This window comes from Salvelinus namaycush, chromosome 6, assembly GCF_016432855.1.
Source record: "Salvelinus namaycush isolate Seneca chromosome 6, SaNama_1.0, whole genome shotgun sequence".
NCBI lineage: Eukaryota > Metazoa > Chordata > Actinopteri > Salmoniformes > Salmonidae > Salvelinus > Salvelinus namaycush.
In genome coordinates, this window is record NC_052312.1 from 32588395 (window position 1) to 32610223 (window position 21829).

At 45.1% G+C, this 21829-nt stretch overlaps 1 protein-coding gene across 1 annotated transcript in view; it reads right to left on the reverse strand.

Moving 5' to 3' along the window:
- The window catches only part of LOC120049073 (dedicator of cytokinesis protein 4-like), a 110049-nt gene that overhangs the window by 13029 nt on the left and 75191 nt on the right, over positions 1-21829 (reverse strand). The window contains exons 37-50 of the mRNA XM_038995322.1: positions 21695-21781; positions 21485-21589; positions 20964-21105; positions 18213-18379; positions 17183-17269; positions 12151-12327; positions 9596-9679; positions 9345-9464; positions 9037-9161; positions 8067-8187; positions 7787-7868; positions 2509-2618; positions 2205-2277; positions 363-482 (exon numbers count right to left, since the gene is read on the reverse strand). Of these exons, the coding sequence (XP_038851250.1) occupies positions 363-482; positions 2205-2277; positions 2509-2618; positions 7787-7868; positions 8067-8187; positions 9037-9161; positions 9345-9464; positions 9596-9679; positions 12151-12327; positions 17183-17269; positions 18213-18379; positions 20964-21105; positions 21485-21589; positions 21695-21781 (1600 nt within the window). The remainder of the gene's footprint in view (positions 1-362; positions 483-2204; positions 2278-2508; positions 2619-7786; positions 7869-8066; positions 8188-9036; positions 9162-9344; positions 9465-9595; positions 9680-12150; positions 12328-17182; positions 17270-18212; positions 18380-20963; positions 21106-21484; positions 21590-21694; positions 21782-21829) is intronic.

Here is a 21829-nt window from a genome sequence, read left to right on the forward strand (position 1 = left end):
AAATAAATATTATTTACAATAAGTAGAAGGACTAAAATGCTTGGGTACTGGACTATGTGTGTACTCAACAGTGCTAGATGGTTGCCTTTGGCAGGATAATAACAAGTTGGCTAGAGCAGAAACAAACAGGCACCCAGGCTAGAATACAGACCATTATTACACAGTATGTATACATCATGTGAAGGAGAAGTTATTTATAGAAGCAAACCAGGAGGAACAGAAGAGAGCAGCTGAGTTTATAGCAGAGAGTTGACAGCGTAACAACGAGCCTTGTAAGAGAGCAGGTGGAAGCACCAGGTGTCAAAATATGGGGGAAAGGATTAGTGCCATTCCTCATTGGTCGAGTGTTCTGATTGGTTTACCTGAGTATGGTGGCCTAGGAGGTACAGGGGGACAGAGCAACTTTCCCACAGTGTCAGAGAACTGTGTGTTGTTGACCTCTTTTACACTGTCTAGACTCCGGCTACTGAAGGTGGTTCTCACTATGTTGGTGTACAAACATATAGACAGACATGCATCAATCACTGCTCATTGGGTTACAACACGACACAACATATCACAGCACATCAGACGATGTAGACTAGAATCTAGATCTGTATTAGAATGTAATCATAGTGAATAACAGGACATTTGATAAGAGAGGTAGGGATTCGTGTCTGCTGTTGTAACTGATGATTTATGACAGAGTTACTACATTTCAAGATCTTCTTAGCCTAAATATAAAGCATGGTTGGGTGGAGATTTGACAGACTGCACCTTTAAATTTGTGGGGGTGGCAGATAGCCTAGCAGTTAAGAGCGTTGGGCCAGTAACCGAAAGGTCGCTAGTTTTGAATTCCCGAGCCGACAAGGTGAAGAATCTATGAATGTGCCCTTGAGCAAGGCACTTCATCCTAATTTCTCCACGATCGCCGTTGAATGGCAGACCTTGGGTGTGACTCCGCTCTCCGAGGGTGTCTCAGAGAGGGTGTCTCAGAGAGAGTGTGATATGCAAAAAACACCTTTCCAATTAATACACACTTACATATGTGTGAAATAGGACAAATACAAAATGATGAATGATTATTATTAACAATCACCCACACGTCAATCTTCTTATGTACTGAATATCATGCAACTGACAAGTTTTCGTTCATCTTAAACCCTCGCTGTGCTGTTTAGAATGCAGTGAGAGAAATCACACTGTAAATAACACTTCCCTGTTCTCTCCTGTTAATACAAAGGTGCTCTTCCTGTGTTAGGTTCATTCTTCCACAAACTGGTGTAAAAGAGCAGGTTTGCGCATTTCCACTTGAGCTGAGTGAATACACCTTAAAGTGGCACACCACTGGGCTTGTGAATCGACGTGATTTGTTTTACAGGTATATTCATTTTCCACATATTTTTTTATATTTTCTATAAAATTACTGAGTTAATTTTCCCTGAACCTCTAACCTTCAGTGAAGTTCACAGAAAGCAATCAAACAGCTGAGCTTTTTTTAATTACACAAGGGCCCTTCCAAACTAGATTTGAAATGCCGCCCCACTGGAATATGTAAAAATATAAAGCGCTTATATAACATACAAAATATACAAAACAGGCATCTGTGGATAAAAAAACTGACACACATATGCATTTATACATATGTATAAACTTCCGAAAAGGCATTTCCCATCAACCCTTGGGGAATAAACGTGTTTTCACGCGTTCTGATATTAATATATAAAAAGCATCAATTTAATGTGTGTGTGTGTCCCAAATGGAACCCGATTCCCTATAAAGTGCACTACTTTCGACCAGAGCCCCATGGGCCTTGGGCAAAAGTAGGGCACTATATAAGGAATAGGGTGCCATTTGGGATTCCCACATGTCTGCTGTTGACTGTGAATACTGATGTCGCTAAAAAGGAATAGACCTCATGGGGAGAGGCTGTCATTGAAGCAGATGTCTCCTCTCCAGACAAAGTCTGTCACACTCTCACCGGTCAGTCTGTCAACTATACCAGTCAGTCTGTCAACTACACTCATGTCCGGACAGATGACCACAGCTATGATCTCTTAGACTGACTGAAGGATGAGAAGAGACTGTTTAGCAGTGTCTTGGTACGACACATAGCCAAGGATACTTTGGTGATGTAATGATTTTGGACTTATATACTCATGTACCGGAAAGAGAGATGGAGACAATGACTGAGAAGACATACAAGACAATGAGACATGTTTTACCTTTGTCTGGTGCAGAAAGGTTAGGATCACTTCGGGGTAGTGTGGTGTCACCTATTTGATGAGGGGTCGCCCTCTAGAAAAAGCAAACAAGACAGGACAATACTGAAGCTACAAAATCCATAAAGGAGAGTAAGATATTTTGACTTATGTGGAGTTCAGGTTTACAGTCTTAACTTAGAGAAATCCATACTGTGAGTGACATTTCATGCTTGCTGAAGAGCTCTTTTGGTTCAGACTGCAGAGATCTTAATTAAGGTATTATAACTGTACTCGTCTGAGTATTGATTTGTTCGTGTGAGTTCACCTGTGCAGGGTCTAGGGGATTGGGGTAGATGGCACTGACGGGTCTCTCCCTGGAAGAGAGGCAGGAGTTCTCTCTGGAATGCTTCTGTTTGTCCTGGAGCTGGGGAGAACCTGGAGGGAGAGGTGAAGAGAGAGGAGATATTTAGATGTAGATTTTATTGGTGACAGCTAGTCTTCCTGGGGTCCAACACATAACGAAAAATACTTTAAAATGTACATACATTTAAAAACATTAACAAAGACATTACAGTCTTACACGCATACATACAGTACCAGTCAAAGGTTTGGACACACCTACTCATTCAAGGGTTTTTCTTAATTTTTACAATTTTTTACATTGTAGAATAATAGCGAAGACATCAAAACTATGGAATCATGTAGTAACCAAAAAAGTGTTAAACAAATCAAAATATATTTTAGATTTGAGATTCTTCAAAGTAGCCACCCTTTGCCTTGATGACAGCTATGCACACTCTTGGCATTCTCTCAACCAGCTTCACCTGCAATGCTTTTCCAACAGTCTTGAAGGAGTTCCCACATGCTGAGCACTTGTTGGCTGCTTTTCCTTCACTCTGCGGTTCAACTCATCATAAACCATCTCAATTGGGTTGAGATCAGGTGATTGTGTAGGCCATGTCATCTGATGCAACACTCCATCACTCTCTTTCTTGGCTAAATAGCCCTTACACAGCCTGGAGGTGTGTTGTGTCATTGTCCTGTTGAAAAACAAATGATAGTCCCTCTAAGCGCAAACCAGATGGGATAGCGTATCGCTGCAGAATGCTGTGGTAGCCATGCTGATTAAGTGTGCCTTGAATTCCAAATAAATCACTGACAGTGTCATGCAGCAAAGCCCCTCCACACCATCACACCTCCTCCTCCATGCTTCACGGTGGGAACCACACATGCGGAGATCATCTGTTCACCTACTCTGCGTCTCACAAAGACATGGTGGTTGGAACCAAAAATCACAAATTTGGACTCATCAGACCCAAAGGACAGATTTCCACCAGTCTAATGTCCATTGCTCGTGTTTCTTGGCCCAAGCAGGTCTCTTCTTATTATTGGTGTCCTTTAGTAGTGGTTTCTTTGCAGCAATTTGACCATGAAGGCCTGATTCACATAGATTCCTCTGAACAGTTGACGTTGAGATGTGTCTGTTACTTGAACTCTGCGAAGCATTTATTTGGGCTGCAATCTGAGGTGCAGTTAACTCTAATGAACGTATCCTCTGCAGCAGAGGTAACTCTGGGTCTTCCTTTCCTGTGGCGGTCCTCATGAGAGCAAGTTTCATCATAGCACTTGATGGTTTTTGCGACAGCACTTGAAGAAACTGTCAAAGTTCTTGACATTTTCCGCATTGACTGAACTTCATGTCTTAAAGTAATGATCGTTTCTCTTTGCTTATTTTAGCTGTTCTTGACATAATATGGACTTGGTATTTTACCAAATAGGGCTATCTTCTGTAGCCCTATTCTCACAACACAAAATAATTGTCTCAAACGCATTAAGAAGGAAATAAATTCCACAAATTAACTTTTAACAAGGCACACCTGTTAATTAAAATGCATTCCAGGTGACTACCTCATGAAGCTGGTTGAGAGAATGCCAAGAGTGTGCAAAGCTGTCATCAAGTCAAAAGGTGGCTACTTTGAAGAATCTCAAATCTAAAATATATTTTGATTTGTTTAACACTTTTATGGTTACGACATGATTCCATATGTGTTATTTAATAGTTTTGGCGTATTCACTATTGTTCTACAATGTAGCAAATAGTACAAATAAAGAACACCCTGGAATGAGTAGGTGTGTCCAAACTTTTGAGTGGTACTGTACATTACTACATATTAGAGAACGACAAATAATCGTCTGAGCCAATATATCAGGCCGATGTTGGCCTTTTCTAGTCTATAGGCTATCGACCCTTCTATATCGGCTTCTGATAGTCCCTCTACATAGCAAAGCTGTTGCTATGCCAGCCGCCATTCGCTGCCTGGGCCACGAGCACTGCACAATGCCGAAGCAAATCAGCAGCAGCAAGCTAGCTCATTCTCCAACAGAAAGTTGCAGTATTGAGAAATGGATGAATTGACAGTGACCAAAATCAAACTCCTGTTGCTAATATTAGTTTAGTTAATTCACTAATAATAAGGCTAGTGTTGAAGTGCCCTTGACATTCATGCAATAAGCAAGTTACCTAAGCAGATAGCTATGTGACCTGTTAGCAAAGATTACAATAACTAACCCTTTCATCTGTGGTGTTAGCTAGCTAACTATATTAGCTACTATGCTAGTTAGCTGGCTAGATAAAAACATGGTGCAAAGATATCAGATAGGAGCTAATGGCAGAGAGGAAGAGTGAGGCTCAACTCGGCGGAACATCTCCCTCCAGCTGGTGGCATTTTATTCGATGTTTTGCCCACCAAGCAAGGAAGCTTTTGTATGGAGGTCAAGTGTGGAATTTGGTCAACCAAAAAATGTATGACTTATTTGCTACGTAAGGTTTATTTGATCTAATAGATGTACCGTAATGCTTAAGTTGTTACGAGTGTACTGATATAAGTAGGACACGTGACATCCTGGCAACTTTAAGGCTAGTAGCATAGCATCTCTCTCCATTGAATACACGTGGTTGTCATCAACCCTCATCGAATATTCAAAAGAAGATGACAATAATGAGATGTATCCACCAATCCAAAGAAAGGATAGGCAGGAGTTACAGCCCACCGTGCCGCTTTGTGGACAACGATTGTAAGGGCGGAGTGACATGTATCTTGCCAGTATATCCGTAATCTTTGCTAATAGCCAATGTAGCTAGCTAACGTTAGCTGGTTATCATTTTGAACATGTACCATTTTCTGCAACGAGCCATCTGACTTGCGGTGTAACGTTAGTTATTTACTGGTGTGCTAATCTGACCAGCGATAATCGTATCCGTAAACTGTCAGTTAATAGTTGGATTAGACGATTGTCGTAAGAGGAAGTGTTTTAAAGGAAGGAAGTGTTTTAAAATGCCTAATGGGCAGACTTGAGTCAGACAGAACATGCATCATCGTTTCATATTTTTTCCTACCCTCACTCTCCTTGTTAGATATTATACACATTTATGGCTTGGTAGCGAATGACATCGCCATTGAGCTCGTTCTCATAGTATCAGTAAACAGCTCTAAGATATGAGCGATGGAGAGAGAGGCAAGGAGATGTGAAAAGGAGGTGAGTTACAGCCTCGCTCTATCCAGTCGTAGCAGTAGGATGAAGTCACGACACACATATGCTTTAACTAGGTTAACTAGATCAGATAGGGGAGAGGCGTTGTGTTATTTATTTTATTGGCGAGAGAGAGACCGAGAGAGAGACAGAGAGAGGAAGAGGGGGGGGGGGGGGGGAGTGTGAGAATAGGTGTTAAACCAATGATGACACAAAAAACTAAAGTGCAAAAAGGTGGTCTTGTTAGACAAGCGAGACACACAAATAAACGAGCATAGAAGCTGGCAGTCAACAACCATCGACCAACCAACAGCTCCCTATTCCACATCCTCCACCCTGGCTGTTTCCATCTCACTAACCTCAGCACATAAAATACCTGTCCTGCTGGGCTGGCTGTCAGATTGTGGTGGCGCCAGACACTCATTCCAGGGATAATGTGTACACAGACGACGCATGCACACGTGTGCACAGATACACACAAACACATTACAGGCAGTAATGATTACAGCGCATCACTGGCTGCCCATATATCCTTTTCCATTACACATTATATGGCAATTAGCTTTAGAATGGACATCATATGGGAATGAGATGGCCATCTTACAGGCAGTTCAGTTTGCTGTACTTCTCGAAACACTTCATGGTCCCGACAGTGGCTTTATAGGGTGTCCTTCTGGTTGCACAGGCGCTGCCAAGGGGAGTGCATAGGCATCCAGAAATGTCTCCATATATTCTTATGTTTATGATCGGCGTCAGGCAGAAACACATGAGAGTGTCTGAGCGAGGGGAGATAAGAGGCTGGAGGAGCGATTAGATAGTCACAATCCTCTAGAGAACCCCCTAGCCTGGCTGGCTGTGGTACCAAGTGTCCTATAGGGCTCAGGAACATTCTCTGTGATTCACAGGCGTAATCAACAATGCACCCTCTCAAGATTTGATGTGTATCCCCATTTCATCTCTCTTTCTTTCTCCCATCTATGCATTCATGCATACATTTTTCAATCAAACAATACTTTGTTTTTTTACCAATCTAACGACATAACAACAAGATGGTAATCATTTTATTTCTCTCCTTTGTGCTATTTCTTTCTGTCTATTTTCATCTATTTTGTTGTTTGGTTTATTTGGATAGGGACAAGTGCAAAACACAGTGACACATTGAACAATCGTCCTATGGGTGTTTCTATCTCACGCCCATTTTCAACAACCGTCCCTAGAATGGCTTTTATGGAAAACGAAAGGAAAGGAAGGCATGCATAATCAATTAAAAGGACATTGAATCACATATCAGTACATTATCACAATTACATGCACAAAGCAAATGTCATATATTGTGGTGGTAGAATTTGGGGGAACCAAACCAACGTATGGCTTTGTCTGAGAAATGTAACTTGTGGAGTTTGGAGATCAGTACACTGTGATTAACTATGTCAAAGGACTTTTTCATGTCACGGAAGACTGCTCCGACCACATTTCCCTCATCCAGTGATTTCTTGATGTCCTCCAGTAGGACACCGTTTTCGGTTTCAGTGAAGTATTTTGGTCTGAATACAGATTGTTCCCAGTGCAATTACTGATACTATTTCAGATATGATATGAGCTGTTTTTTTCCTCTCTCTTTCTAGAGAGGTTATTTTCTCCCAATGTTTTTCTTTCAAAGTCATATTTGTTTTCCTTTTTGCAGAAGAAAATTGCCTGTATGTCTGCAAAGTCCTCGCAGTGGAAAAGGAAATGCAGCTCTGTCTCGACCTCTCTTTGAGGGCAGAGTGTGCACAGCCTGTCCTCTCTGGGTAGCCAGATCCGCCTGTGACGGCCGGCCTCTATGGCCAGGCTGTGTTCATTGAGTCTGTAAATAGCCTGTGTTTTTCTCCGTCACGGTGGTCAGATAGTTTGCTACCAAGCACTGTGTTGAAGGCCAAAAATCATTCAAGTGTGTTTTGGGTTATTGTGGTGCCTTTCTAATAGGTGATATATTTATATTTTTGTTCCTCATTGGGTTCACCCCCCCCCCCCCCCTCCCTCCCCCTCTCTTTCTCTCTCCCTCTCTTACTCCTTCTCTCTGCTAGTCTTACCTCTGGCGCTGGATGGAGCAGAACTGGTCACGTTGGGGGAGGCAGAATGATTGGAGCTGAGGCTTGAGGTAGATGGACTGGGCTGCAGGGACAAACAACTACATCAACAACATCACTGACAAGTTAAGAATTATAGACAGCCAGGATCGTGTGGGGGAGTGGAATTATCCAAATCTAGTTCAGATCAGTGACTTTCTCACGTGAGCTTTTGCGAACACACAAAAAAAAGGAATTCACTCTGAAAAAGGGAGGTTGCGGGTAAATCCAATTGGAATTGTACCTGCATGTTGAAGACTTCATCAGAGCTCTCCGACTGCCCTGTGATGTTGCTCACTTCGTTGGAGGCCTGAGATGACAGCGATGACGACGAGTAGCGGTTGACAGCCGGGTAAGTGAGGGGACTGATCACAAACATAACACACACATTGAGAGAGAGAAATAGAGACAAATAGAGAGAGAAAGAAATAGAGAGAGAAAGAGAGAGAGAGAAAGAGAGAGAAATAAATAGAGAGAGAAAGAGAGAGAGAGAGAGAGAAAATAAGATCAGTTACTTTCAGAATGTGGTTGAGCATTCATCTGACATAATACCATATCATTCTGATAAAAAGGCACAATATTTGGGTTTCAGAAGAAAATCACAGCCAAATAATCTCTCCTTAAATCACAAGTAACTGTTTTAAATTAGCAAGCTGTCGATTTAAGAGGACAGTAAAAATTCAACGAGAGAAATGTCAGTGACAGATTGAGGTTGGGTGTGCGTGCGTGTGTGCTTGCACGTGTGTGTGTGTGTGTGTGTGTGTGTGTGTGTGTGTGTGTGTGTGTGTGTGTGTGTGTGTGTGTGTGTGTGTGTGTGTGTGTGTGTGTGTGTGTGTGTGTGTGTGTGTGTGTGTGTGTGTGTGTGTGTGTGTGTGTGTGTGTGTGTGTATATATTTCACTCTGGGCTGTGTATGTCTATGCCTCATTACGCTCGTGAAGAGGTAGGATGGAGGTAGGATGTCACAGGTAGAGAATGGCAGGGTCACTGAGCACACACACAGAGAGCTCACTGCAGGGGCCAGTCTGCCCACCTACGCCCATATGGTGCCATACCAGGAAGTGAGATAGAGAGGGGGGGGGTAGAGGATGTACAGACAGAAAGGGAAAAGAGAAGTGAAGATGGAGAGGAAAGAAAACAGTATGAGGAAGGGAGTGAAAAGAGAGAGGAAGAGGGGGCAAAAGAGATAAAGCGAGACGAGGACAGTGTTTCTCACCTGCGTCTGGCCACCACGCGAGCGCCATCTGGGCTGATGATGTTGAGGACTGAGTTCCTGCATGAACTACGCGGGCTGCCGTTGGTAAAGTGCACGGGGCTAGCGCGCACATACGCTGGAAACTCCTGGGGTGGGGATTAGAGAGAAGGGCAAACGGAGGGGGAGAGAGAGAAAGAGAAGAGGGAGGGGAAACCTGTGATTAGCCTATTGTTTAGGCTAGCATGAGTTATGGCGGCGCTAACGCAGGCTTGATGAAGGTCCATTTGAGGATTAGAGATCGGTGCTCCTGTTGAGTGGTCTTCGCTAACCTGGATCCCCAGACTAGACTTCATCACATGAAACTGGTCCACCAGCTTCTTGTGTAGAGGTCTCATGTCCTGAGGAACAAACTTCTCGTGGACGGCCAGGCCAAACTCCAGGATGTGAGCCTGGAGGAGAGAGTCGGAGACGGTGCATTTTGTTAGCCAACGTTAATCTCTTCCAGATGAAATATCATCACAAAAGCTAAGCAGTTCTCCTTGTAAAGTAGGGCTAGCGTTTTCCAACGTCGGGAACTGACCTGTTCGAACATGAGTTCCCTTAGTCGTCCGATCTTCTCCCCGTCCTCAGGGTGATTCACGATGTAGTCCTTCACAAAGAACGCCTGCACGAACACAATTCATTGCATGTTTTGCATTTGTTTGATTTCGTCAGTTTACTTCATTGTGTCACCATGTTTCCACCATGTATGTATGTCTGTCTATCTATCGGTCTGTCTCTCTCTCTCTATACGTATTTTTGTGGGCAAAAGACAAAAATGAAGAGATAATATTCATAATGTAAACATGCTTTGCATAATTATGAGTGGGCCTGTTGCATATTCCCTGATGTTGATATTTGCAACCCTTGAGATGAGTGCAGATTAGAGTCAAGGCTTTTTAATCTGCATCACAATAAAAACACATCAGAAAATGAACAGCAACAACTCAAAATCTCTTTTAAAATCTTCAGTGGAAAGAGAGCAATGGGGGAAGAGTCGCCACAAAGGAGAAACCAGGGTTTGGTCTCCCTCACAAGGACTTTGTGGCAGGCTATCTCCAAAGAGACAGAGAGAGATATGGGAGAGGGGGAGGGAGGGGGGACTCAAAAGGGGAGAGGAGCTCACCGCTTACGTCAAAACCCCCTCCCAAACAGGCATGGTCCTATCTGTGTCTACCATCTGAGCGTGAGAGGCAACCTCTACCATGACGCTAGCTAAACAATAACACACACAATTACCACCATGTGACCATTGTAACAGCGCTAGCTAGGCTACAGTAGCAGGCTCATCTCCCGATCGTTATCCCCGACACAAAACACAGCTTTACGACCCCTGCTGTGACGCTGTGAACGCCACGGTCGCTTTGACCGAAATAACTGGTGTGAAATAGTCCAAAGCCACAGAAAAAGGGACTTATTCCGTCTTAGTGAATCATATTGCGGCTGTATGAATAAAACTGTCTGAAATCCATAGCCGAGGGTGGAAAAATAACCAATATTTGCATCAAATTATTATTTCCTCTGGTGCTGGTTGGACTTGAGATTGGAGGAGAAACTCCAAGTGTCAAGTGACATTGTGAATCATTATAAAACCTCAATTAAAGATGAAATGCTGGCAATAAATAGATATTAAATCAGGCTGGATTCTCCTTCAGGGCTGGAACTATAACCATAAGCAATAAATCGAAATATGAATGCTGATAACTGCTTCATTTATGGCTGAACAAATTGGCATAAAAGTCAATTGCGTTATCCTAATAAAGTAACTGATTTATGCTGTATTGTGTGCAATATTCCTCAAGCCAACTCAATGCATTATTAATATCATGGAGAATTAGGCATACAAAATGTGTATGTATGACGTTCTCATTGCCTTTATGGATAGTATAGATCACCATTATATCCCTGAATGGTACACACTTGAAATGAGTAATATGTTTATAAAATGTATGCATTGAACATCATGATATATACATGAGACCTACTGTATCTAAACAGTCACATCATGTAGTCTATAGATTCAGCAGCATTGTATATCATCACATCCTTCATACAATGAGCCTATTGGATCAAAGCTCTGGCAGATAATGCACTTCAAGCAGCAACAGGTGGGCGTTGCGCAAACACAACCGTAGCTAGCTTAGCTATTCTCTCCCGGGTCAAACTCATTTCCCTGTTACATCCTCATCTCTGGCTTCATCTCATCATCTCCACCGCCAGTTTAACAGAGGTGAGGGGTAGTGGCGGTCATGACGAGAGCAGACCCCTGCTAACTTGGCGCCCTTAGGCCTCGCTGCAAAGTCAAACGCGGCTAGCTGTAGTGAAAATGTGACGTTGCTACGCAACCGAGAGCCCCTGTACAGTACACACAGTTAGCTGGCTGACGCCGGAGGTCTCCTTGATTATAGCTGTGATTATAGTGATTATAGCTCGGACGCTATGGCACTCCGTTATGGATTTGGAAAGAAAAGAAAGAGTTCATTTAGTCGGTTGCTGTCTGTCTGTTACTGCCTGTTGATGTCTGTCTGTCTGTATGTCTGTCTGTATCTGTCTGTCACTGTCTGTCACTGTCTGTCTGTCTGTTGCTATATGTCTGTTGCTGTCTGTCTGTTGCTGTCTGTCTCCTCTGTCTGTCTGTCTGTCTGTCTGTCTGTCTGTCTGAATGTTGCCGTCTGTCTGTTGCTGTCTGTTATTGTATGTCGGTTGCTGTATTTCTGTTGTTGTATGTCTGTTGCTGTCTGTCAGTTGCTGTCTGTCGGTTGCTGTCTCTGTCTGTCTGTTGCTGTCTGTCTCTGTCTGTCAGTTGCTGTCTGTCGGTTGCTGTCTGTCTCTGTCCGTCTGTCTCATGCTGTCTCCGTCTGTCTCATGTTGTCTCCGTCTGTCTCTGTCGCCATCAGTCCGTCTGCCATCTGTCCCCATCTGTCTGTGTCCTTCTCCGTCTGTCCCTGTCCGTGTCTGTATTACTGTCTGTGCACTTTTTAAACAAACACATAAGACAGACTGTACTGACATTCTAGATCTAGCAAGCCCAGACAATGTCTCCACACAATATTGAGTGACCGATGTAAGCCAGTCACACCATCATTGCCCTCTGACCTCTTGGTAGCGTGCGAGCCCCCCGTTGACGGCGGCGTCGATGACCCCGTTGAGGCACATGGTGAGGGGGTTGATGTTCTGCATCTGCCTGCTCTGGCACTGGGCGATCAGCGTCCGCAACTGCAGGTTCTTGTTCTCAATCACCTCGATGGCATTCTCCAACGGGCTCACTTCCACCTAGAGGAGGAAAACACAGGGTGATAAGGTATTAGTATATATACAGACATATGCATACCTCTATGTAGAGATACAACACACACAAAACACATGCACACACACATACACACAAACAGAATATGTATAAGTAGAGACAAGACACACAAAATGAGGCAGGCCACATAAACACTAAGTATTTTTCTCACACACACACACACACACACTCTCAACACACACACAAAAACAAAATAGTGATGCAGGTGCATATGACATTTTTGGATGATACTGTTATCCAATATTTTCCTTGCCAAAAAAGATGATACCGATAACCAATATTTAAATTTTTTGCAGCCTTTTAAGCATTCTAGTACAGTTAAATAGTTAACACACATACACACACGGACGCAGCGGTCTAAGGCACTGCATCTCAGTGCAAGAGGCGTCACTACAGTCCCTGGTTCGAATCCAGGTTGTATCACATCCGGCCGTGATTGCGAGTCCCATAGGGCAATACTTTTATTTTGAAGGCAAAATGCAATTTCCACTATTGTGCCTAATCCTTATTGTGGCTAGCTTCACAACACATAAGGTGGAGCCTCACTAGCCAGATGAAGCTAGCTGGCTGCTTATAACGTTAGCTTTGGGCAACAGTGTTAAGTAGCTGTCTAGCTATTTATTTACATGAACTGAAGTTCAATTTCAATAGGCGAACAACAAGTGGCAACCTAGCTAATACTTACTCACAAGGATTCCTAAATCATTGCTAAGAATAATGAAAATGACTGCAGTTTTTACTGGTCATTGTTTTCAGGCTGGTTGTATTGGTGCTAGCTAGGTACCAAGCTAAATTTAGCTACCCCAGAAGTTGCGGTGGAACAAATGATGCTTTATTACCAACGCGGTATTGTAAACACATCGTTCGTGGCCGGCATTTGCTGACTTTTTTGTACAGCTTTGACAGTGCTACTGTATCTTTTTTGACACGCAAAGACCCAAACGGCATTCCATAGTATGTATGTCGTGAAGCTAATAGCAGTGACACTATTACCGTGTAATTCCGGTAGGGCAACATCGTAAAAATAGTGCTCTTGGTAGTGTTAACCGGTGCTCGGCCAGTCGGCGAAAGCCAACATCACCCACGACAGAGAACCGTTGATTGTCAAGGGCAATGAATTCCATTATCTTGGCGTTAATGGATTTCGCCTTTGAGTTGTCTCGCTGAAATGTTCTTACTCTTTCAAATGACTTGTTGACTGCTCGATCCACACAGCAGACATTGTGGGCTAATTTAGGAATGCTGTGTTGCACGTATAGCGCAACATTTTACGTGGCGTCATTACGCCATGTACCTTCGTTAAATAGGTATGCACGTCAGCTTTGACATCGATTTTGCACATCGGGTGTTAAACTAGACATCGGCCGATACCGATGTTGGCATTTTTAGCTAATATTGGCCGATTCCGATATGTTCACTGATATATCGTGTATCCCTAAAACAAACACCTGTAACGGCGTTCCTCCTCCTCTTCATCCGAAGAGGAGGAGCAGGGATTGAACCAAAATGCAGCGTTTGAATTCGACATAATATTTATTTACAAAACGGAAAAACACGACAACACTTTAACAAACTACAAAACAATAAACGACGTAGACAGACCTGGACGACGAACTTACATGAAACACGAAGAACGCATGAACAGGAAAACTGACTACATAAAAGAACGAACGTACAAACAAACCGAGACAGTCCCGTGTGGCGCGACAAACACAGACACAGGAGACAACCACCCACCACAAACAATGTGACAACACCTACCTTAATATGATTCTCAATCAGAGGAGATGAAAACCACCTGCCTCTAATTGAGAACCATATTAGGTACCCATTAACCAACATAGAAACAGAAAACATAGACTGCCCACCCAAACTCACGTCCTGACCAACTAACACATACAAAAACTAACAGAAAACAGGTCAGGAACGTGACATAACCCCCCCCTTAAGGTGCGAACTCCGGGCGCACCAGCACAAAGTCTAGGGGAGGGTCAGGGTGGGCATCTGACCACGGTGGTGGCTCAGGCTCTGGGCGAGGTCCCCACCCCACCATAGTCAATCCCAGCTTACTTCTCCCCCTCAGAATGACCACCCTCTTATTCCACCCACCTAATATAAGAGGCAACACAAAAATAAGGGACAGCTCCGGGACAAGATAGCTCAGGACAGAGAGGTAGGTCAGGATAGAGAGGTAGCTCAAGATAGAGAGGTAGCTCAGGATAGAGAGGTAGCTCAGGATAGAGGGGCAACTCCGGACTGAAGGGCAGCTCCGGACAGAGAGACAGCTCTGGACTGAGGGGCAGTTCTGGATACATGGCAGCTCTGGACGCTCATGACTAGCTGACGGCTCTGGACGCTCATGGCTGGCTGACGGCTCTGGACGCTCATGGCTGGCTGACGGCTCTGGACGCTCATGGCTCGCTGACGGCTCTGGACGCTCATGGCTCGCTGACGGCTCTGGACACTCATGGCTCTCTGACGGCTCTGGCTGCTCATGGCTGGCTGACGGCTCTAGACGCTCATGGCTGGCTGACGGCTCTGGACGCTCATGGCTCACTGGCGGCTCTAGCAGATCCTGTCTGGTTGGCGGCTCTGGCAGATCCTGTCTGGTTGGCGGCTCTGGCAGATCCTGTCTGGTTGGCGGCTCTGGCAGATCCTGTCTGGTTGGCGGCTCTGGCAGATCCTGTCTGACGAATGGCTCTAGCGGCTCCTGACTGACTATCGGCTCTGACGGCTCGGGACAGACGGGCGGCTCTAATGGCTCGGGACAGACGGATGGCTCAGACGGCACTGGGCAGACGGATGGCTCAGATGGCGCTGGGGAGACGGATGGCTCAGATGGCGCTGGGGAGACGGATGGCTCAGATGGCGCTGGGGAGACGGATGGCTCAGATGGCGCTGGGGAGACGGATGGCTCTGGCCGGATAAGGCGCACTGTAGACCTGGTGCGTGGTGCCGGAACTGGAGGCACCGGGCTAAGGACACGCACCTTCATGCTAGTGCGGGGAGCAGGGACAGGGCACACTGGACTCTCAAAGCGTACTATTTGCCTGGTGCGTGGTACCGGCACTGGTGGCACCGGGCTGAGGGCACGCACATCAGGACGAGTACGGGGAGAAGGAACAGTGTGTACAGGGCTCTGGAGACGCACAGGTGGCTTAGTGCGTGGTGCCGGAACTGGAGGCACTGGGCTGGAGACACGCACCATAGGAAGAGTGCGTGGAGGAGGAACAGGGCTCTGAAAACGCACTGGAAGCCTGGTGCGTGGTGTAGGCACTGGTGGTACTGGGCTGGGGCGGGGAGGTGGCGCCGGAAATACCGGACCGTGCAGGCGTACTGGCTCCCTTGAGCATTGAGCCTGCCCAACCTTACCTGGTTGAATGCTCCCCGTCGCCCGACCAGTGCGGGGAGGTGGAATAACCCGCACCGGGCTATGTAGGCGAACCGGGGACACCATGCGTAAGGCTGGTGCCATGTAAGCCGGCCCAAGGAGACGTACTGGTGGCCAGATATGTAGAGCCGGCTTCATGACATCCGGCTCAACGCTCAATCTAGCCCTACCAGTGCGGGGAGGTGGAATAACCCGCACCGGGCTATGCACACGTACAGGAGACACTGTGCGCTCTACTGCGTAACACGGTGTCTGCCCGTACTCCCGCTCTCCACGGTTAGCCTGGGAAGTGGGCGCAGGTCTCCTACCTGCCCTTGGCCCACTACCTCTTAACCCCCCCCCAAGAAATTTTTGGGGTTTCTTCTCGGGCTTCCTTGCTAGCCGTGTACCTTCATATCTCCGGTTCCCTTGTCCGGTTGCCTCTGCTCTCCTCAGTGCCTCCAGCTGTTCCCATGGGAGGCGATCCCTTCCAGCCAGGATCTCCTCCCATGTGTAGCAACCCTTGCCGTTTAATACGTCCTCCCATGTCCATTCCTGTTTCGTGTTCCACTGCTCGAACTTATGCTGCTTGGTTCTGGATTGGTGGGTGGTTCTGTAACGGCGTTCCTCCTCCTCTTCATCCGAAGAGGAGGAGCAGGGATTGAACCAAAATGCAGCGTTTGAATTCGACATAATATTTATTTACAAAACGGAAAAACACGACAACACTTTAACAAACTACAAAACAATAAACGACGTAGACAGACCTGGACGACGAACTTACATGAAACACGAAGAACGCATGAACAGGAAAACTGACTACATAAAAGAACGAACGTACAAACAAACCGAGACAGTCCCGTGTGGCGCGACAAACACAGACACAGGAGACAACCACCCACCACAAACAATGTGACAACACCTACCTTAATATGATTCTCAATCAGAGAAGATGAAAACCACCTGCCTCTAATTGAGAACCATATTAGGTACCCATTAACCAACATAGAAACAGAAAACATAGACTGGCCACCCAAACTCACGTCCTGACCAACTAACACATACAAAAACTAACAGAAAACAGGTCAGGAACGTGACAACACCATCTCTCTAACACACAGCCTTCCGTCTGCAGCCTGATCCGTCAGAGGTTACAGAGTAACATTATAATTATGAATAACTTTCACCCTTCTCTTAAAGGGACATTTCACAACCATTGGAAACACTTATCTTCCCATTTATTTTTTACTACAAAACATAGAAATGCACAATTTTCACAGATGTAGATGTTGGGGTGGTGCTGGAGATGAAATGTCCCTTTAATATAGGTCTACACTCAGGGAGCTCGGTTGGGCTCTCTGCAAAGTTAGAACATAGCAGGGTCAGCATCGAGCAGTGTGTTCTGAATGGGGTTATATGAGGAGGTTATTGGAGGAGTGTAAGAGACTCACCAGTTCTCTCTTCTCCACCTCGAACCATCTGGAGATTCCTGGCAGGCTCTGGACCAGGGTTAGTGTAGTCCTCTCCACCCACAAGCTCTGAAAACACACACACACACACACGGACATGTGCAGGCAGGCACACACACACTTCATGTTAATGCTGGCACTCTGCAAACACATTCACCCACACATCCGAGTAGCACAGAACATTGCTTTTCTCTCCTGTCAATATATGATGTGTAGGCACTGGTTCATATAATGTCCAAGTAGTACACATACTCATGGATACAGAGTTCTCATAGCAGCAGTCTACACCGATCTACAAATGACGCAATGTCACTGAATTAAATGAATTAAAACACGAGATTCTTATATATTATATATACTCCAGTAATACCTTTCCTTTCATCCACAAGGGGTTTAGAAACCAAATTGCATTTTCTGTCCATCATTTTACGAGACCATATCAACACAGAACTGATTCATGCTACTTAATATTTCCATATTAAATGTCAAATCTACTTGGCCTGAACAGTTTATCTCAAGTACTAACTAGACCCCAAAAAAGACAGCTGGGAAACCTAACCCTCGGGATGATATGATATGATGATGATATCCAATTCATAAACCTGACAAAATTAGGTTAACGAATGGAGATTGAGTGAGCGTGGGTGGGTGGAGTCTGGAGAGACGATATTTAGACTGAGCTCCATGTCTCAGCCTCTCCTAGCCCCAGAGTCTAATTAGTAGGACTATGAATTAAACAACACCTGAACACACCTGTATACAGAGAGGAAGACCATGAGCCACCCACACAACCACTCAATAAACAAGAGAGTGGTGAGAGGGAGGACGAGAGGGAGGGAGAGGGAGGGAAAGTGAGTAAGGAGAGGGATGTGGGGTAAACATCAAAGGAGGACACTAACAAGTCCAGAAAGGTGAGATAAGATGACGAGACGAGCGAGACAGAAAGGTAAAAGAGAGAGAGAAACAGAAAGGCACAGAGGAGAGTTTTTGCGTGCCCCCCCCCCCCCCCCACCTTGAACTCGTTCTCCTTGTCCTTGGTGCCCTTGTGAAATGGCCTGTCATATCTGAACCTCCAGATGTGGTTGACCTTATAGAAGCTCTTGATGTTGTCAGGCACGCCGTCTCTCTGCAGCACGTCCTGGTTCTCTGGGATGGGGCTCACCGCGTAGATCTGTAGGTCTGGGCCAGCACGTCAAGGATATGACTGATCCGCAAAGATGCGTACAATAGGTCGGGCAAACACACATACACACGTGAACGCAAGCACACGCACCCACACACTTTCCTCACCCCCCCCCCTCCCCCCTTTCCTTGGTTCCACAGGTCTATCCATCCAATTCCTGTGTTAATACATGCTTTCTACTAATCACATCCTGTAGCCATATATCTGAATGTCCACCCCACACTATATCACAACACATACCCATTGGCAGCAGGACTGGCCTGTGTCAGCGTAGTGGAGGGAGAGCTCATCAGCCCATAGATATGAATAGGGACGGGCATGGGTCCAGGAGCCTCAATGACTAACGACACATGAGGATAACAAAGCTGTATGCTAATGCTGTTTGAGGGGCCTTGTCTGCTCTAATTGCACTCGGAGAAAAGTCAAAACACAGAGTAGACGACACACACACACCCGCGCACACATATAGAGGGAATGCATGTATACACATCCGCACACACACTCAGAGAGAGAGAGAGAGAGAGAGCGGCTCCTTCCAAACAGCTGTCCCATCAATCACTTGCGGAAAAGGAGGAGGAGGATCATTAAGATGGCTGCCGCGTCCTACAGACACCTTGTGCATTTTTATCAAGGGATCGATCCCGATCCGCACTAAGTACTCGCGTATGTATTTACAGCATGGCTAGAGATCTGGCTCAGGACCAAGATGGAAGGAGTCATACCTTCGGTTTACTCCTCTATAATCGACATGCTGTAATGCAGTGGAAACCTGTATGCGGCGTAAGAAAACTAGGGTCCTAAGAGCTTCCTGGTTAGGTTAGGAAAAACAATATGACTCCTATTGTTATCCTTATTCATAAGGAATAATCAGTCCGGTATAATATGCCATTTATATTATTTAGGCTTACTAGACATGTGGGATGGCGCACCACTGTGTGTGTGTGTGTGTGTGTGTGTGTGTGTGTGTGTGTGTGTGTGTGTGTGTGTGTGTGTGTGTGTGTGTGTGTGTGTGTGTGTGTATTTTTGGTTTTACTATCCTTGAGGGGACCAGAAGTCCTCACTAGGATAGTAAAACAAGGAACATTTTGACAAGTGGGGACATTTTGCCGGTCCTCACAAGGAAAAAGGCTATTTTAGGCAAGGGGTTAAGTTTAGGCCTTAAGCTTATGGTTCAGGTTAGGTTAACCCATTACCCTCGTACCCGTATACGGGTTGAAAATGGCAGATTTGGTCAGGTGCCTAAATTGAAACACAGTGGCTGTACAGTAATATGCTATACATGACATCAAAGCACTGCATGGGTTTTGACTGACAGACGTTCTGAACATGAGCACCACGCGAGACAAGAAGTTGCCCCCATCCCTTCTGCTAATTGGGCAACTTTTGCAAATGTTTTGGTTGTCTGAGTGAGAGGAATATGCAGTAAATTAAGAGGACTCTATGTATTTATAAAGACGAGACGTTGAGGATTATAATAAATACAGCTTTAAATGTCATACAAGCAAGCCAAACACCCGTGAGTCCATATAATAAAACTCATTAAATATACAGTGTCAACGTTTATGATCACTATGTTTGATGTACAGTTACAAGATGACATGGCGTTATACCCTGGGTTGTCCTGAACAGAATGAGACTATGTTTGACGTATTGGGAAGAAAATCTGCTGCGGACCTTGCATCTGAATGCACTCATGAGTACTTTCTATATGCACCAAAATGACTATCTGCATCTCTGAATTGCCTTGTGAAAGCTAATCATGTTGGCAATAGAACAAGCTTTCAAATGATGCCCGGGGATGGATGGCGGGGATGCAGGGCTGTGTTCCAATCAAAACAACTACAAGTGGGCTTGTTCTGGTTCCTAAACGGCACAGCTAGGAGAGCTCAAACAAGCACCTTGTGGTTGAAGACTCTTCTTTGAGTCATAAACGAGCATTAGGAACTGTGCACACTGGAGAGGTGTGTGGCCACAAGGAGACACCAGTTTGACCTCTCACTCAAACCCTTGTAATTGTTTTGTCTTATGTTGCACCTACCCCACGTTTTCCAGGAATATTCGTATCGTGTTACTGAATGTATCCAGAGTATTTTCAGACTTCGTAACAAAGGAGAAAGAAAAGTGCAGTAAATGTAAAATGCACATAAAATCAACAGTGTAATGTTTGGATTCAGTCTTGTGTCGGGTGAACTGTTGTGTCCTCACCTTTAGTCTCATAATTTTCCCCTAATCTCCAAACTGCTCCTGTTTAATTTCTACCATGGTTATACATATGTATTCCATATTTCTTCTGTAAGAAACATTTCAATTTAGCCCCTTCCATATAGGCCAATTCCCACGAATGTAAAGGGTTAGGTTTAAAGTTAGGGAAAATAGGATTTTGAATGGAAATCAATTATTTGGTCCCCACAAGGATAGTAAAACAAACTAGTGTGTGTGTGTGTGTGTGTGTGTGTGTGTGTGTGTGTGTGTGTGTGTGTGTGTGTGTGTGTGTGTGTGTGTGTGTGTGTGTGTGTGTGTGTGCGCGTTTGTGCAGTGTATAGTGTATGTTGTCTATGTCAATAGCTCAATAAAGGATACACTGGGCCTCGGCCTGGTAGATGGTCTGGTCAGGCTGGTTGACGTGCTGCATGGCGATGGCGTGGGGGAACTCATTCAGCATGCGCTGCTGGAAGGCCTCCAGCCTCTCGTAGTCATGGCCACGGCACACAAACTCCTTATTCTGCAGACGAGGCAGAGAGCATCAGAGGCAGAACAGAGACAGCACAGGGGTTAACATGACATCTAGTGGACAGTTACGGTATCTGCAACAGCTACAGTATCTAGAGGTCAAATCTTCTAATAATGTAACTTCAGAATAGGATTTATTTGTAAATCTAATGAACACATAACTAACAATTCCTATGAGGTTGCTTTTGTGTTACGTTGGTTATGAATGCGTAGTTCCGAGTCCTTTTGAGGAAACTAAGAGGCAATATAGTTCAGTAGCGACTTGCTTAGAAGTGCAGATGGAAATTGGAGAGCAAACGCCTTTAAGAGCAGTTCTATGGCCTCTAAAAGGTCCTTTCATTAACAAAACCAGTGGTAAAACAGAGCGGTACCCTTAGGAAGAAGGGGAACTTCTTGCCGTAGAAGCCGACCCTGAAGAACTCTGGCTCCAGTCTCTGCTGGTCCATGATCTTATCATACAGCGATGCCTCCATCATCTGTCAACAGGAAATGTCAGGTTACAAAACACTAATAGGTTATGTCATAACTGGTTAGGGATCAGTCAGCGTGGTGATATACCGAGAAGATATGAAGTAACTCACCCTCATCTTGCTGAGGTTCCTGTAGTCGTAGTAAGATTCGTACTGGTCCGCCAGCTCTCTGCACAGAATGATCCCGTTTTCCCAACACTGAAGAAACAAAACACCTTATCGCATTAACAATGGTCACATCTCAAT